The 16,886-nt window shown below is 32.3% G+C and overlaps 2 protein-coding genes across 3 annotated transcripts; both read left to right on the top strand.

Annotated features, from left to right (window-relative positions):
• Window positions 1-2,140, top strand: LOC115700300 (small ribosomal subunit protein uS9c). The gene is made up of 2 exons (XM_030627872.2): window positions 1-494; window positions 1,607-2,140. The coding sequence occupies exons 1-2, from the start codon at window positions 162-164 to the stop codon at window positions 1,892-1,894; spliced, it is 621 nt and encodes a 206-aa protein (XP_030483732.1). The 5' UTR covers window positions 1-161; the 3' UTR covers window positions 1,895-2,140.
• A 4,137-nt stretch (window positions 2,141-6,277) lies between these two features.
• Window positions 6,278-16,580, top strand: LOC115700291 (exocyst complex component SEC3A). Of its 2 annotated transcripts, XM_030627862.2 has the most exons (25): window positions 6,291-6,751; window positions 7,354-7,424; window positions 7,922-8,002; window positions 8,106-8,173; window positions 8,304-8,406; window positions 8,589-8,734; window positions 8,874-8,991; window positions 9,583-9,687; window positions 10,167-10,268; window positions 10,358-10,495; window positions 10,970-11,098; window positions 11,191-11,271; window positions 11,403-11,477; window positions 11,903-12,076; window positions 12,163-12,313; window positions 12,484-12,548; window positions 13,204-13,374; window positions 13,450-13,529; window positions 13,954-14,035; window positions 14,437-14,534; window positions 14,637-14,745; window positions 15,161-15,229; window positions 15,510-15,575; window positions 15,659-15,748; window positions 16,274-16,580. In XM_030627862.2, exons 1-25 carry the CDS (start codon window positions 6,577-6,579, stop codon window positions 16,382-16,384), a joined length of 2,658 nt encoding a protein of 885 aa, XP_030483722.2. In that variant the 5' UTR covers window positions 6,291-6,576; the 3' UTR covers window positions 16,385-16,580. The 2 variants fall into 2 exon arrangements, 1 of the variants encoding a protein (XP_030483722.2); XR_009684757.1 differs by lacking the exons at window positions 15,510-15,575; window positions 15,659-15,748; window positions 16,274-16,580 and having other exon boundaries at window positions 6,278-6,751; window positions 14,627-14,745; window positions 15,161-15,201.
• Window positions 16,581-16,886: the final 306 nt, after the last annotated feature.

The following is a 16,886-nucleotide window of genomic DNA, read 5'->3' as shown; positions in this document are numbered from 1 at the left end:
AGTCCTAAATCAGAGTATCGTTCCCTGAGTCGGGGGTAATATCGTCAATTCACACACATTATCCCCAATCTATAGTTCCGCTCCTGCAACTCGCTTACTTCATTCCACTCCAGAGGTCTCTTCAAAATCCTAACTCTTTGAGAAGGCTTAAAAAGGTGATAATGGCGGTTTCGGTTGCATCCCTCACATCTTCTCTATCATCTCTCTCTTTTTCTTCTCAGGTTTCTTACAAACCAAGCTCTCTTTCCTTCAACCGACCGAAGCTTATCTCAGTCTCCCATGTCGCCAAAGTTTCGCCGCTCGTTGTTTCAGCAACAGTTGCGTCGCCTGAAGGAGTGGAGACCGCTGACCTTACAAAGTACGTGAAATCGAGGCTCCCAGGTGGATTCGCTGCCCAAACAATCATCGGTACTGGTCGAAGAAAATCCGCCATTGCTCGAGTTGTTCTTCAAGAAGGCACTGGGAAAGTTATCATCAATTACCGCGACGCCAAGGTCTATAACCTCCCTTTATCTCTATATATACTTTTCATACAAACATATTTTATTTGGTATTTTGTGCGTTTATGCATTTATGACTGCGTAATTTTGTTCTGTGTTTGATTTTTCTTTTTCCGTACCTTTTTTTTATGGGTTTTGGGTTTACTAATTTCCATATTTTTCGAATTACTTTCTTGCATTATGCTTACAGCAGAGTTGTTGGGTTTTTTGCTTGAATAACAGTTTGGTAATTGTTTTTGTCAATTGTACTAACTATAGTTAAGTAAATTTGATTCTAGTTAAGGTATAAACAACTAATTCTTTGGGAAAAATCGCATAGTGGATTTATATTTATGTATACACACATCAGTTAGTCTTGAAAATGCTGAAGTTTTAGAGTTGGTAGCGTTGCTATCGAAGTATGTACTGGCATCTTTTGATACTTTAAACTTCTTTTAGTTCATGTTGGAAACTATACCCGTCTTTTGTGGCTTTGGCCATGTGATGATCAAGTAGAGGACTTTAAATTGTTTCATTCATTGAGGCTTTCCAGCTTTTGCTCTTTATTTTCATAAAGTAGACCGGCTTTCATGTGAAGAGGTTCACTATCCTTTTAAAAGCTTTTATTTTTCCTTTATCTAATTTTATTGTCTTCTTGAATTTGAATAGTCATGAAAAACTTTCCTAACCTCAAGAAATATTTTCTGCAGTCACTGCACTAGTTTGTGGGAGATATGCACTCATGTGAACATTTCATACTACTGTGAATGGATTTTAAACTAAAATGCTAGAGCAAACTTATATTTTCCCTATCACTTGCCTCTTAGTTGTGGCCACTTGCATCTGAGATTTTATGGACTTGAAATAAAGATTAATGTTTAAATAGTAACATTTGATCTCCTTTCAAAACTGGATATTGTTTTGAGTTAACTTTGCTAAGCTCAAGAGTCTGAGGTGTCCATACTTGGATTGAAAATACTACTGATCTATACCGTGGGTTGACAAAAGAATTAGGAAAACCGAAAGCCGGTTCTACTTATCCTTGTTTGACGAAGACCACTATTAGATTAGATTTGTTAAAAATCATGTTATATATATTTTGTGACTGGGGCTTTTAATTTGTGCAGGAATACCTTCAAGGTAACCCATTGTGGCTACAATATGTCAAATTTCCATTGGTCACTTTGGGATATGAAGGTAGTTATGATGTTTTTGTCAAAGCTCATGGTGGTGGCCTGTCTGGTCAAGCTCAGGCAATCTCCCTAGGCATTGCCCGTGCATTACTAAAGGTTAGTGAGGACCACAGGACGCCACTGAGAATGGAAGGGCTTTTGACAAGGGACTCCAGAGTTGTTGAGAGGAAGAAGGCTGGTCTCAAGAAAGCTCGTAAGGCCCCACAATTCTCTAAGCGTTAAGTTATGTATGCTTTCCAGTCCCATGCCTTCCACACGAAGGGAAACTGAAGATAACTGTTTTAAGCTCTGTTGTTCAATAATCTTTTTTCCTTCTCAAATTTTTGTATAGCCCTTCTAGCTATTGGTGCCGCTCTTCTAGTTTTAATATGTTGTAGCTTCTGTACTTGGATATTGCACTTGGCATGATAATGATTCTTTTCTATCAAAGGTTTAAATCACTCAATATTGTACCAATTTGATGGGAAATTTGAGACTTTATGCTTTCCAGTATGCCTTGTTCGATTTTTTGAACACATATATGCTGGACTTTTTGGATTAGTAGTATCGTTTTTTTGTATTTATAAAGTTTTTTGTGGGATTATTGTTAACTATCAATATGAGCCTTGTTTGCTCTTTAAAATTAGGGCTAGATATCTGATTCAATTTAATATTTTTCTCTTGATTCAATTCAATTAGATCTTAAAATTTAATCAAATTACTAATATCTAATTATATATTTAATTTTTAATATTTACTTAAAAAAAATAAAGAAAAAGAAAAATAAATAAAAACTAAATATTATCATTCATTTAAGTTCAATATTTCGTAAGAATATTATCATTTTTTTATTAAATAATTTGAAATAATTAAAATAACAATACTGCTAACTAATAAAATAAAACAAAAATTACAAAAACAAATACACAAAACAATCAAATATTATAAATTCAATACAAAACAAAATGTATATTTTTTATTATATATAAATAACTATAAATAATTTTTTAATATATATTAAATGTAATTAGATTGGATTGATTTTTAATTGAATTTCGAGATTGACATCTAATAAACGATCTAATTTAATTAGAATCTAACTTTTGACATCCAATTCAATCCAATTGTAATTGGATATCTAGTTTTTTATAATTGAATTGAATTAGATCAGTTCGTTTTAATTGGATTATATTATATTCTGTTTACCCCTATCTAAAATTAAAATTATTTGTGCTACGCATTGTTGATACCATCATTTTGTAAAATTGGTGTTGCATGATTCTTACTCGGTTGTCAAATTGAGGTGATTTTGTTTTTGGGATCTACACATTGTTTACATAGCCCCAAACATTTACATGACAAAAAAGGCCAAACTACCCATCGAGTGAAATGTTGTCTCACAAAGTTCTTATAATTTGAGTTTGCATGCTTAAATGTGTCTCACATAGTAAAACAATTCTCCCTATAATACGCTCTAAAAATTTACGCTATTCTTTTCCAATCTACCAAAAATACCCCTCTTATTATCTTCCTCTCTTTTCTTTTCCTTCATTTCCTCGTTCTCTCTCTTTCTACCAGCCATCACCACCGCCATTTGCCAACATTGCTGCCACCGCCACCATCCACCACCGTCGAGAGCAGCCACCATTTGCCCAAAAATATGGGCAAGTTATTTTACTAAAAAATGTTGTTGGAGCTGGCTATTTATATATATGTTTGTTTTAACAGATTCACATTTGTATTTTGTTAATTTTTTCCTATTTATTGGATTTCGAATTTTAAGCGTTTTTTGTCTGGTTTTCCAGTTTTTCATAATATTTTGCGACAATAAACCAAATAAACATTTGCATATTTTGCAATGAATGACTAAAAAAAATACAAATCACTTCGTGAAACATTGCAAAATTATCGTGAAAGCTTGAGTATTTTTTGCGATGTTTCACGATGCGATTTACATTGTTTAGTCACACATTACAAATACATCAAAAAGTCATTGTAAAATACATGTTTAATTTTTTAGTCAAAAATATCGCAAAACATCATCTTTAACTTCAAATTTGGTTTATCATCTCAAATGCATCATAGAATATCGCAAAAAATTGGAAAGGAGAAAGGAAAGAGAGTGGAAGTTTGGTTAGGAAGATAATGAGATGAGTATTTTTAGTAGAAGAGGAAAAAATATCATTCTAAAGTGTAGGAGGGATTGTTTTGTTATGTGAGGCACATTTAACTTAAATGATTCAAGCATGCATAAAACTCAAATTTTCATTTTATAAAATGAAATGGTTTTACAACAAATTTGATTTTAGATGAAACGATGTTATTAACGATGCTAGGAAAATAATTTTACAAAAATTTGATTTTAGAAACCAAAATGAGGTTATTGATGATAGTTTCATTAAAACCTGATTTTAGAGGCCAGTATTTTTATGGGACTATGACAAAATTGTTAAGCATCGTCTTTCCTCAAAAATCTATAGATTTCAGATTTATAGATTTGAAATAATAATAATAATAATAATAATAATAATAATAATAATAATAATAATAATAATAATAATCACGATTAAAACTAAAAAAATCAAAAGTACAAATGTGTTGGAAACTTAACAAAAAAAAATGAAATGATCAATGATGAGCCCCACTGGTGCTAATGTTGTTGAAGAGTCTTTCGTTTGTTTGTACTTTGTATAACTAATAAGATTTTTCTTCCAAAAAAATAAAACTAATAAGATTTTATTTCGTATGGTTGTTTAAAGATTTTTTTTGAATGAAAATTATAATTTATTAGAGAGATAATTCCTCTAAAATAATAGACTGAAGAACAGAAGGAATATTATTCTTAGTAAAAAGACGGTCAGACCAATAACAAGCACTACGTGTTGTACAGTGCGCGATTTTATTAACAGACCGTTTAACATGGCAAAAAAAAACATTATCTAAAGAAAAAAGCATAAACTGACATTCTTGAACAATTAAACCAAATATAAATTTTATTTCGTATAGTTATTTAAAGATTCTTAATATGTACTAGAAACTATTTATATATATGATAAAAATAAATTTAATGCATATATATATTTTCAATTCATTACATCATTAAGTTACAATTGAATAATATAAGACTAATTTACAACGTAATTATTTTATATTTTAATTTTTATACACTTAAATACTTAATTTTTTTTTTTATAGTAAAATTCCCTTAATTTTTTTTTTCAAATTTTAGGCGTCATTAAAAACCAACGGGATGATCACTGTGTACACATGTGTACGTATACGTGAAAATAAAATTTTGAAACGAATACAGTAATAATCCAGTCGGTATTTAATGACAATATCAAGCTGACACCTCAAATTTATAAAAAAAAAAACAATCATAAATAAGTTTTGCCAAAAAAAAAAAGTAAATAGATTAAGTATAAAATAAAAAAAATAACAGGTTTCACCCCAAATAACTCATAAGATATTATATTGTACTGTACAATATATTATTAATGGGTAGACTATAAAATAATTCTTAATCCAATACAGTTCTCCCCTAAATATCCATGAAGGGAAGAAGAGTATAAGAAACAATTTCGCTACTACCGTCATAATCACTACTCACTACGGGAGACAAATACATGTGTATACAAATGTTAATCTTGACTTGAACTTACCCAAACCTGCATAGAGCCACCACTAACAGCCTAGACCACTCCCACCAGTGTCTTTAATTTAAACTAACTAAATCTTCAAAATAATAGCTAAAGGATTGTATTTCCATCAGCTTTATAAACCATATTCAAAATTAAAAAAAATGAACAGTATTCTTCATTGCATCTCCACATCTAGAGATGCAACAGTAGTTTCTTCAAAATTTTTGATTAATATTGTTGACGCAGTTTTTCTTTAGTAATGATTGTCACAAAATAATGTATCATTACCAGTATAATTAATTAATATGTCTTACGTTAAAAATTTAATAAAAGTTTGCAATTCAATCAACAAACTTCGAAGTTGATGTAAAATATGTTTTGCTCCCATTGATCACTATATTGAAGTATAACTGTAATTTTATTTATTCCTTTTATTTATAAAAATATATTTTTAGTAAAAATAATAAATTGTTTTTTTTTTATTAATTTATAATTTATTTATAATTGTATTATAATTGTCACGAGACTATTTTTCTGATTGTTTTTAGTTGTTTTATAATTTATGAATAATTGATTTATAGTTGTCAAGTTAATTTCTCACTCTTTTTTAGTTTTATTAAGCAAAGTATATTTTTGTAATTTTAAAACTTTATAAATGTATTTTTATAATTAAAATTTTTAGACCGTAAAATTGTAAATAAAATGAAAGATATTTTTAAAGGGTTAAACTAATTCAATTTTGCAACTCCAAATCAAATTTAATTATGATTTAACTAAGATTAATGGTTGAGTTCTATATATTAAAGTTGAGAATAGATGGGTAATTTTTATTGTCAAGTTTACTACAACCTAATACAAATTTTATGGATAACTTAAAAATTATCTAAAAATTAAAGATCTCACAAATTCACAATCAAGTAATCAACTCTTAAATCTTAATCCCACAAAAAAAAAAAAACTAGTGCTCCAACTTGAAAACTCATAAGCAACCTCTTTGAGGTAATTATTAGATAGTCAAATTAACCACACTGCATTTACAAACCAAATCACCATAGTAAATAATAATACAGTAAGTAGGATCATGAAAGAAGTTACTCAACAAAAAATATATGAACTGAAGCCGTTATCTGTTTTGTTCTTATCAGTCGTTTCTCTTTGTTCTCATCTCATAATCATTTTGATCCTCTGCTGTGGTCTCCCACAATCCTCCTTGTTCTTATTCATCTTCACAAGGGACTCCATCCAATCCAATTCCAGATCTAACTGCGGGGACCACCGACAACAATGGCGAAATCGAGCGCAGATGACGATGAGCTCAGGCGAGCTTGTGAGGCCGCAATTGAGGACACCAAACAAAGTCTCGTCATGTCGATCCGTGTTGTCAAGGGTCGAGGGGTCTGGGGTAAATCCGGAAAGCTTGGCCGTCACATGGCCAAACCTAGGGTTCTCGCGCTTTCCAGTACGTAATTCTATCACTGTTTTCTACTCTTTTCATTTTTCCTTACAGTTCATTATAATGTCAAGTTTAATTTCTGTCAGTGTAAGTGTTTGTAATTCACGATATGGAGCTTCTAAGATGCGTTTACTGGCCATTTCTATTCGACACTTACTTTTAACTTCTTCGTGTTTTTGTAAGGGTTTGCCAAATTATTTGATACAATGTAGAATGTAGCTGATATATTAGTACAGATATTTGTTGCCAGTTCTAAATATAGTTGTTAGGAGGTTGTATTTGATGAAAGAGAGGGTCTTTTCTTGACTGAATAAGTTTTGTTTAGAGATGCAAGATTTATCATCTACCTCACACTAAGCACCTCAATTTTAGAGCAATATTTTGATAATCATTTTGTTGAAAATTCACTTCCAATGCCTTGAAGTGTGCTCTGTTTTCGATATGGTATAACCTTTTAAACTCTGTTACTTGTTTTTTAGTGTGAAATGTTCCAATGGGTTTGTTCATTTCTGCTCTCTTGACGGCTAGCACGGCAATTTTGTAGGGTGGAAAATTAAAACAGTTCCCTTTTAGGTTTATCTGCATAATTAGTTGTGTGATTTGTGCAGCAAAATCAAAAGGTCAACAGACCAAAGCTTTTCTTCGAGTTCTAAAATATTCTACAGGGGGAGTACTTGAGGTAATTTTTTCTTTTTCATATTTTGAATTAATAAATGATAAAAGTATTACACTTACGCTCTTTTAATTTTAAACAATTTTCCAGCTTTGTTAGTTTGTTCCCTAATTTTATTACTCTAAAATTTCAAAATGAATATCTCTATTTTTGCACACAAATGAGATATTAGCGAGGAGGTCTGGATGTGGAAATGTTGTGAAGAAATAAATTTACAGTTGTGTCGGTCAGGGTTAGTACAGACTACCAAATGTGTTTAACAATTCATGCATTTTTTTTAAGGGGAGAATTTTATTGACATATGCAAATTTTTTTAATTCCATCGCCACAAACATAAAACACATACAGCAAATAGAAGGAATCTGCTTGCAGACAATGAATAGTTCCTCTTGTATAAGAACTCCTATATAGACTATTTGTTTTTAAGTTAAATTTTTTCCTTGAGGTTGCACCAATTATTACCTATGTCTCTTTTAAGTTGTTGAAATTACTGTCACTCACAGCCTGCAAAGTTGTACAAACTAAAACATCTTTCAAAGGTGGAGGTTATAACAAATGATCCCACAGGGTGTACTTTTACACTGGTAATGCTCTATCAACCAAATTCTATAAATTCAATTTGTTTTTTGATGGTTGAACCACTGCCTGGTGGCAAACTATCTTGGCTTATCAATGAATATTTCGTAGGGATTTGACAACCTCAGAAGCCAGAGTGTTGCTCCACCTCAGTGGACCATGCGCAACATCGATGACAGGTGATATTAGTGGGAATATCATACTTTCTATTATAGAATTTCCCTCTTTCTTAATATATATAAATATATTCAATACATATTTCCATTCAGTAACTGATTATAAAATATTTGACGAAGTTCTTCATTGTAGGAATCGCCTTCTTTTGTGCATTCTAAACATATGCAAAGATGTGCTAGGTCGTCTTCCCAAAGTTGTTGGTATAGATGTTGTAGAGATGGCTCTTTGGGCTAAGGTTACTGATCTACACATACATACATATATATAAATACTTTTACCATTATTTCATCACTTTATTAATATTATTATTTTTTTCTATTATTCTGTGTTTAAGGTAATATGTATCTTGAAGCTTATATTCATCCTCACTAAAAGATTTGGTACATGATTAAACTATTTGACTTGAAATCTGACCAGGAAAATAAGCCAACTGTCACAAATCAAAGGTCTGTACAAGATGGTCCAGTTCCAGCAACAGTAACTGAAAGCGATTTGAAAGTGACAGTTGAGAAAGAGCTTGTTTCCCAAGTTGAAGAAGAGGACATGGAAGCTCTTTTGGGCACGTATGTATCATTTTCTGTCTCATAGCCATTTGAATATCTAGTTATGTTAGATAATAAGAAGAAGCAATAATCGATTTTTTTTTTTTAAATTGTTCAAAATATCATGATCATCCATTTATTATCACGGCACATTATGCAGTTACGTTATGGGTATTGGTGAAGCAGAGGCATTCTCAGAAAGGTTGAAGAGAGAGCTTCATGCTTTGGAAGCAGCAAATGTGCATGCCATTCTAGAGAGTGAACCTTTGATTGATGAGGTGATTTTCTGTTTAGTTTTTGTTACTCTTATGCTCATGTTCAGTAATTTGTGTAGAATATTATTATTGACAATTTTTGGTAGAAATGGCATCCATGTTATTGCTACAGAAAGGTTTAACCCTGTTCCTCATTGTATGTGTTCGTCCCATTTATCTATTTTTTCAGATTATGGGTAAATACTCATTTGGTACCATGCTTTATCCAAATACAGGCTTGGTACTGTATATTTTCAATAATACTTATATGTTACCTGTAATTTGGACTCAAATTTGATCAATATGACCAAACTCACCAAATTTGTATTTTGATAAAACACGGGAATCAAATGACCTTTAAAACACCTGTCATTTTTATTCTTATTTTTAACTTTATTTTTATGATTCCATTTGAGGTACTACTGACTTTGCTTTGCTGAGATCTGCATCAGCTGCCCTGCTAGATATTTATTTGATTCTTGAATGTTAAATTTTTCAGTAATTGTTCATTTGCGGTAGATTAGTGGTCTTGGTGTAATAATTATGTCCCGTGCAAGTACCTTCTGTGGACTATATTGTTTCACCTTCTTTACTTGGTTGAATTTTGGTTGGCAGGTATTACAAGGGCTTGAGGCAGCTTCAAGCTGTGTTGACGATATGGATGAGTGGTTAGGCATCTTTAACTTGAAGCTTAGACACATGAGAGAAGACATTGAATCGGTAGGGAGATCTAGATGCAATTGATTGCATTTTATTTCTGTGTTCCCTGCCTGGTGGACAATTGTGTATTTGTGTTTACCTGGGTTAATGTTTCACTTTTCAATTTTGTTTGCTCCTACTGTTTACTTTGCATGTCATTTATCTACTGTGTGTGTGGTTTAGCATCTTCTCCTGATGGCAGCTATGTTATTTTCTTGCAACTTTTTTTGTCATTGTTTTATATATAGTTCTGCAGGGGATCAAATTCTGTATACGCCTTGCTATTTGTTTCTTTGTATCCTTGTAATTCTTATTTTACATTTTTTTATGCTAGAAGGATCTGGATATTCATTCTTATGTCTTCTTTGCTCTACATTCTTTTGATTGCTATTTCTTACTTTTATTCTTTTGTTAAAATGCTTCTGTAATACATGAATGTAAATGTAACCATTTTTCCCCTTTACAAAAATCTTATCCTCTAAAATTCCCTTGGTATTCAGATAGAAACTCGCAATAACAAGTTAGAGATGCAATCTGTAAATAATAAAGCACTCATTGAGGAGTTAGATAAGCTTCTTGAGCGCTTGCGTGTTCCTTCTGAGGTATGCAGACCATCACCTTCATTGCACATTTGAATACTTGTTATGTATCTGGCCCAAGTTTTTCTCTAATGACATTTCATGGATTGTAGTATGCAGCGTGCTTAACAGGAGGTTTATTTGATGAGGCTCGTATGATTCAGAACGTAGAAGCCTGTGAATGGCTGGCTGGTGCTTTACGTGGTCTTGAAGTACCTCATTTGGATCCTACATATGCGAACATGCGAGCTGTATGTAGTTTTTAATTGTCTCTTATTTCTTTCAGTTGATAATGTTTATTTGGATAATGTAGAGATGGATTTGTTAAAATGCATGCTTCGGATTCCTAATAGAAAGTGGCCTAGTTTCTGGTGAGATTTATTTCATGGGTTGTACGACAGACAGATAGTCTGTTATGCACAAACTTAAGGGTTTAAATTTGAGCTTACATTATGTGCAAAAGTATGATATGATGATTGGAGTGATTTAACACACAAGTATTGCTAGAGATACGCAAAAATTACCCACACTGAGGCATAATTAATTCCGATCACGTAATTCGGAATGATGTGGTTCCACTTGAATATATTTGTGACTGAAATTAAGTACGCATTAATGTGTGTAATTTTTGTGGTGTACCTACTCATTTAAGCAAATTAGTAGTAGATTCTTATTATTGTGCTTCTGAAGTTTCATTATTTTAGTAATAACTAGTTGATTTGCAGGTCAGAGAGAAGCGAGCCGAACTTGAGAAATTGAAAACTACATTTGTTAGAAGAGCTTCTGAGTTTTTGCGAAATTACTTTGCCAGTTTAGTTGATTTCATGATAAGTGACAAGAGTTACTTTTCACAGGTAATGCTAAGACTTTTGTTCCTTAATATTGATTTAAAGTGTAACATTTGAGACTAGAATCATCGTGATATTCTTATTTTATTGTATTACAGAGGGGACAATTGAAAAGGCCTGATCATGCTGATCTGCGGTACAAATGCAGGACATATGCTCGGCTTTTACAACATCTAAAGGTTTAATTTAGATTAAGTGTGTTATCAAAGATAAAAAAAAAAGTTGTATACATTAATTAAATGGTCATAATTATGCTTCTCTTTTCTTTTCTTTTTCTTCTTTACTGAAATCTTTATGACTGTTTTTGCAGAGTCTTGATAATAACTGCCTGGGGCCGTTGAGGAAAGCATATTGTAGTTCCCTTAATTTGCTTCTTCGTCGAGAGGTCAGGAATTAAATATTCTATACAATTGTCAGTATTCTACTTGGAAGTTTATTATAAGTAGTAGTGTGCATGTGTTCACTGTCTGGAGAGTTTTTCTCCCCATTAAAACCGGTAGTAGTGTGTGATGGCGATGTGATGCTTAATACCTTAGTCTTGATGCCAATGCTCTTGTTTTTTTTCCCTTTTAAAGAACATATTAACTTTGTTTTGCTAGTGTTACACTCCTTGCCCTTCCCGCATCACTTAACTGCTTTATGTTTATGGTGTTCCTTATGTTTTACATTTTAGGGGTAAAAATAAATTTTCCATAAGATGCACCTTTTCTTTTTTGACTTGATACTCTTGCCAATGATCATTTATTTACAAATTAAGCTTTGAAATTTATTCTCCAGCCAAAAGAATGACTATTAGCTTGACATCTCCAGGCTCGTGAATTTGCAAATGAGCTTCGTGCTAGCACAAAAGCGTCAAGAAATCCAACTGTCTGGCTTGAAGCATCTACAGGATCCTCACAAAATGTTAATGCCGCAGACACTTCTACAGTGTCTGAAGCTTATGCTAAAATGTTGACAATTTTTATCCCACTCCTTGTGGATGAGGTAAGAGATTAGTTGTGTAAAGGTTTCAAATCTAAATGCTGTTTATGCTCAAGTTGAAAATTTCTTTTTTCTTGCTTTTACTGCAGAGTTCCTTTTTTGCACACTTCATGTGCTTTGAAGTTCCTACACTTGTGCCTCCAGGAGGTGTTGCTAATGGTAATAAATCTGGGAACACTGATGACGGTGACGATGATGATTTGGGGATCATGGACATAGATGACAATGATGGAAAAAATGGTAAAAATCTTACTACTTCAGTTTGTTTCATTATTACTTGTGTAAGTTCAGTTTATTTGTAGAGTTTGCAATTTTCTCTGTTAATCTGCCTGATGTATGATGAAGATTAAAAGAAAACCAGTTGTTTTTCTCAGTGCATAATATCTTATATGTGCTATTGCATTTGGTAGGTAAAACTTCTGTGGAGTTAGCAGCACTAAATGAATCTCTTCAGGATTTGCTGGATGGAATTCAGGTGATTACACAAAATATTGAAATTACTCTCTTTTGAAGTTACATTTTGGATATCAGAAAGGATCCCATAATTTGCATAACTGGTTGGGCATATTAACTCTGGATTCTTCTTCATGAAGATAGGACTCATATTATGTAATTTTAGTGACACTTAGTCTTTTCCATGAAAAACTACTATATCTACTTAATACTTGGTTGGCTGGTTCATGGTTGTGATCCAGAGGAATGCAGAATGTTAATATTAAGTACAAAAGGTGTTAGTTGGGGTTCACTGTTTGATGTTGCCATTGATTAAGTCTCTATAGGTTTAAATGATCTTGGTTGAAGTTAATTACTGGTTGGTAGGTTTGAAATATGTACTAGAGTTGCAAAATTTATACAGATAAAATTTACTTGTTATAATATCAGGTATATTGTAATCCACTTTTCTAACAGAAGAGAATTGGAGGGAGGGTTGTTCCTCCTAGACTGCAAAATGTATGGGAGGAGACCTGTCTTTGTCGTTCAACCCCTTTTTTAAGCAGTTCTTGTTACTGTCCACAGTGATGTAGCGTTGTGCACTATTTATTTGTGTCTACTAGAAGTTTTGGACCAAGACACATCTCTAAGGTTCTAGTTTTGACTTTGCAGTTGTTTACTCACCGTGTGAATTTCAGGAAGACTTCTATGCCGTAGTAGATTGGGCTTATAAGATTGATCCTTTACGTTGCATTTCAATGCACGGGATTACAGAGCGCTATCTTTCTGGGCAGAAAGCTGACGCAGCAGGGTTTGTGCGTTTGTTGCTTGGGGACCTGGAGTCGAGAATTTCCTTGCAGTTCAGTCGTGTAAGTTCCATTTTTAAGCTTGAGATAATCAACCACTATATGCGTTCTAACTCATGTAAGTTTTAATATTTCCAGTTTGTTGATGAAGCTTGTCACCAAATTGAGAGAAACGAACGCAATGTTCGACAAATGGGTGTCTTATCCTATATTCCAAGGTAATGGGGTTGTTGATGCTCACTCTTTCTATTCAGTGTCATGATACTTGCCCAGATGGTCCAGGTTTCCAATCCAGAAAAATCACAAATGATTTGTGAAAATTTCTACTCTTTTTTGTGTATGTAGTAGTTAAGGATATGAATTCTTAGGTTCCACTTTGGCTTCCTTTTTCTTTTTTTCTTTCTTTCAACTGTGCTATTTATTCCCTTTCATGCTATGCTACAACAAAAGGTGTTCAATTCTTTTTTTTTCTTACATGTTTTGCGTCCAATTATTTTCTGACATTGGGTTTTAAATAAGTTCTTTGCACATTTGGCTTCCATTTTTTCTGTTTCTTTCAACTGTGCTATTTATTCCCTTCCGTGCTATACTACAACAAATGTATTCAATACTTCTTGTTCATGTTGTATTTATTTTGCGTAGATTTGCGACTCTTGCTACTCGGATGGAGCAGTACATACAGGGGCAGTCCAGGGATTTGGTTGATCAAGCATACACAAAATTTGTGGGTCCTTCTCAACCTGTAGCTTGGTTTCCTTTTTACTGTTTCATTGATGCAAGATCTCAATAGTGTATGTTGGTTTGAGGCATTTGTTCTTGTTCCTACTACAATTTTCAGGCATCACCAGTTCAGCTAATGAAATGTTTTATGAATTTAATGAAATCACTTGTGAGATTACGATATGGTAATTTAAAGTGAAGCTGTACTTTAACCAATCGTGGGTACGGAAATAGCAAGTGCATTATGCTCATTATAAGTTTGTCCCTGTAGCCTTGATAATGTTATCAAAACCATAGCCAAATTTGTGCTTATTGAACTACATGGATCAGAGTATAAATCTCTTATGGTGTTTTATGTTTTATTGTATTATCTTGTATGATTATGATGTGGCTATTGTCTGACAGGTAAGCATAATGTTTGTGACTTTGGAGAAAATTGCTCAAACAGATCCTAAATATGCTGATATTATTCTTTTAGAGAATTATGCAGCATTTCAGAATAGGTACATATTTCATTCTTTTATTTTTTCTCCTGTATCTTTCATTATAAGGAGTTATTATTATTTGTTTTGGGTGCATTGCTGAGTAGAAGCAGTTTCATGCAGCTTGTATGACCTAGCCAATGTTGTGCCTACCCTAGCCAAGTTCTATCACCAAGCAAGCGAAGCTTATGAGCAAGCTTGCACCCGTTATATCAGCACAATTATTTACAGTGTGAGTATTTGGTAAATTGTCTCTTTTTCCTGTTTTCCATTTTAAATTCCACCTTTTTTTTTGGAGTAGGGACAGAATTAGTAAGGTTTTTCAACCAGAGAAGCATTTCTTATTTATTAAAGTACATATTAATAACAGATAAGAAAAAGAAATTATGACAATTAGGAAGTGTACATTTTTTTAATAAAGCTTCAAAAAGACTTAAATTTTCAAGAAAACTTATGTTTGAGAAGATTCAGCATTTTTAGCAACATCAGGATGAGGCAGGAGGGGGTGAACACTGTTTAGTTTCAACTGCAATTCTTATTTATTTAATTTTGTTAGGCATGTGCATTCAGTTATTCTTTTAACTAGGTAGACTTCAATGCATCTTAAGCACTGTAATTTGAATCCTCATCAAGTTTGCTCTATGCAGCAATTTGAAAGGCTTTTCCAGTTTGCTCGAAGAATAGAAGATTTAATGTACACAATCACACCTGAAGAGGTTAGTTTTTTGCTCTTTGATGATGTTTGAATGCATATTGAACAAAGTAGCCTCAAGAACTTTTGATTGTACAGTAAGAATTGTCTAGTTATTGGATTCTGTTTTTTATAATTTCTTTTTTTCTAAATAACCAGATTGCCTGTTTTTTTTTGGCTGTGTCGTAATTTTGCCAAATCAGATTGTCAGACTACTATTGCATTGTTCTTAGTGGTATTACTTGTTGCTAAATATAATGGGTTAAAATATTTTTTTTTTTATTTTTTCTCTTCACAATTTTCAGATCCCTTTCCAGCTTGGATTGTCCAAAATGGATCTTCGGAAGATGTTGAAAGCTAGTTTATCCGGGGTAAGTTTGTTGGTATCTCCCAAATCATCTCATCATCCTTCTCTATTATCTGTGTAATAATATCTTTGTTTCTCCTGTCATAGGTTGACAAGTCTATCGCTTTAATGTATAAGAAGTTGCAGAAGTACTTGACCTCAGAGGAACTTTTGCCTTCTCTATGGGATAAGTGTAAGGTAAGTTGGTCTGTCCTTTCTGTAGAATAATAATATCAAACCTGCGCTCCCAAGCATATGGGTAAGGAGATTCACTTTAGCGGCTCTATTGGCATTTGAACTAGTGCGAGTTTAGGGTAGATGAAAAAACATAAATGAAGAGATAGCATCGTCAATACAGGGTTCCTCTTGAGGTGAAACCTTCTATTGAGAGAGAGAGAGAGTGAATGATAGCTTCACTGATGTCTCCATCTTGGCTTATATACATAAATATAAAAACATAAATGCTGATTCTGTGTCCTTAAAATTTATCCAACTTTGATATAAATATCTGTAATATGAGTCACTCTATATTATGGAACAAAAACAGTATTGGAATGACAAAAATGAAGAGATAGCATTGTCAATACAGGGTTCCTCTTGCTTGTGAAGTTATGAACATATAATTTAGGAGTAAAGAGAAGGAAACTTGTGATAAATTTGTACTCTTTTGCTAATGTTATTAATACATTCAGTTCTTTATCTTTATTTCTTCAATTTTTACAGAAGGAGTTTCTGGACAAATATGAAAGTTTTGCGCAACTGGTTGCCAAGATTTATCCAACGGAGAACTTTCCATCGGTAGAAGAAATGAGAACCCTTTTGGCTTCCATGTAAAGAGTAAGAGTGAATTTATAAACATAATGTTTATACTTCCTTTTCTTATAGTTTAATTTATTAGACAAATTTTGCGGACTAGTCATTGAGTTTGAAGATTGAACTAGGCAACCCCATGTATCATGCCACAGTATATATGTTGTTTGATGTTGTATACAGATATATTTATTTTATTATTCTTTTCTTTTTCCCTTGACGATTAATGGTTTATTTGCTAATGCGATAAGAGCATCTCCAATGATACATTAAATTTGGTGTTACATTATTACTAAAATTGGCGTCAAAAATATTTTTACTCCAACCACAACACTAAAAATTTTACTGAAAAATTAGTCTTTATTATTATATTATTTTTTTAATAAAATAAAAAAATTAATATCATATTAATTAACAAAAATTAACTAATAATTTAAATAAACTTACTAATTAGATTAAAGATAATAATGTTGTAAAATCAGCTAAATTCGATAAATTAAAATATTATATTGCAATGATATAAATA

This window comes from Cannabis sativa, chromosome X (assembly GCF_029168945.1).
Source record: "Cannabis sativa cultivar Pink pepper isolate KNU-18-1 chromosome X, ASM2916894v1, whole genome shotgun sequence".
Classification (NCBI taxonomy): domain Eukaryota; kingdom Viridiplantae; phylum Streptophyta; class Magnoliopsida; order Rosales; family Cannabaceae; genus Cannabis; species Cannabis sativa.
Note: the sequence above shows the minus strand (reverse complement) of the source record. Positions and strands in the feature narration are given on the sequence as shown.

Bases quoted from the DNA above. Each gene is read 5' to 3' on its own strand.
- LOC115700291 (XM_030627862.2), top strand. From the start codon at position 6,577: ATGGCGAAATCGAGCGCAGATGACGATGAGCTCAGGCGAGCTTGTGAG. The intron at 6,752-7,353 runs GTACGTAATTCT...TGATTTGTGCAG, and splicing joins TAGGGTTCTCGCGCTTTCCA to CAAAATCAAAAGGTCAACAG. The intron at 12,314-12,483 runs GTAAAAATCTTA...TGCATTTGGTAG, and splicing joins TGACAATGATGGAAAAAATG to GTAAAACTTCTGTGGAGTTA.
- LOC115700300 (XM_030627872.2), top strand. From the start codon at position 162: ATGGCGGTTTCGGTTGCATCCCTCACATCTTCTCTATCATCTCTCTCT. The intron at 495-1,606 runs GTCTATAACCTC...TAATTTGTGCAG, and splicing joins TCAATTACCGCGACGCCAAG to GAATACCTTCAAGGTAACCC.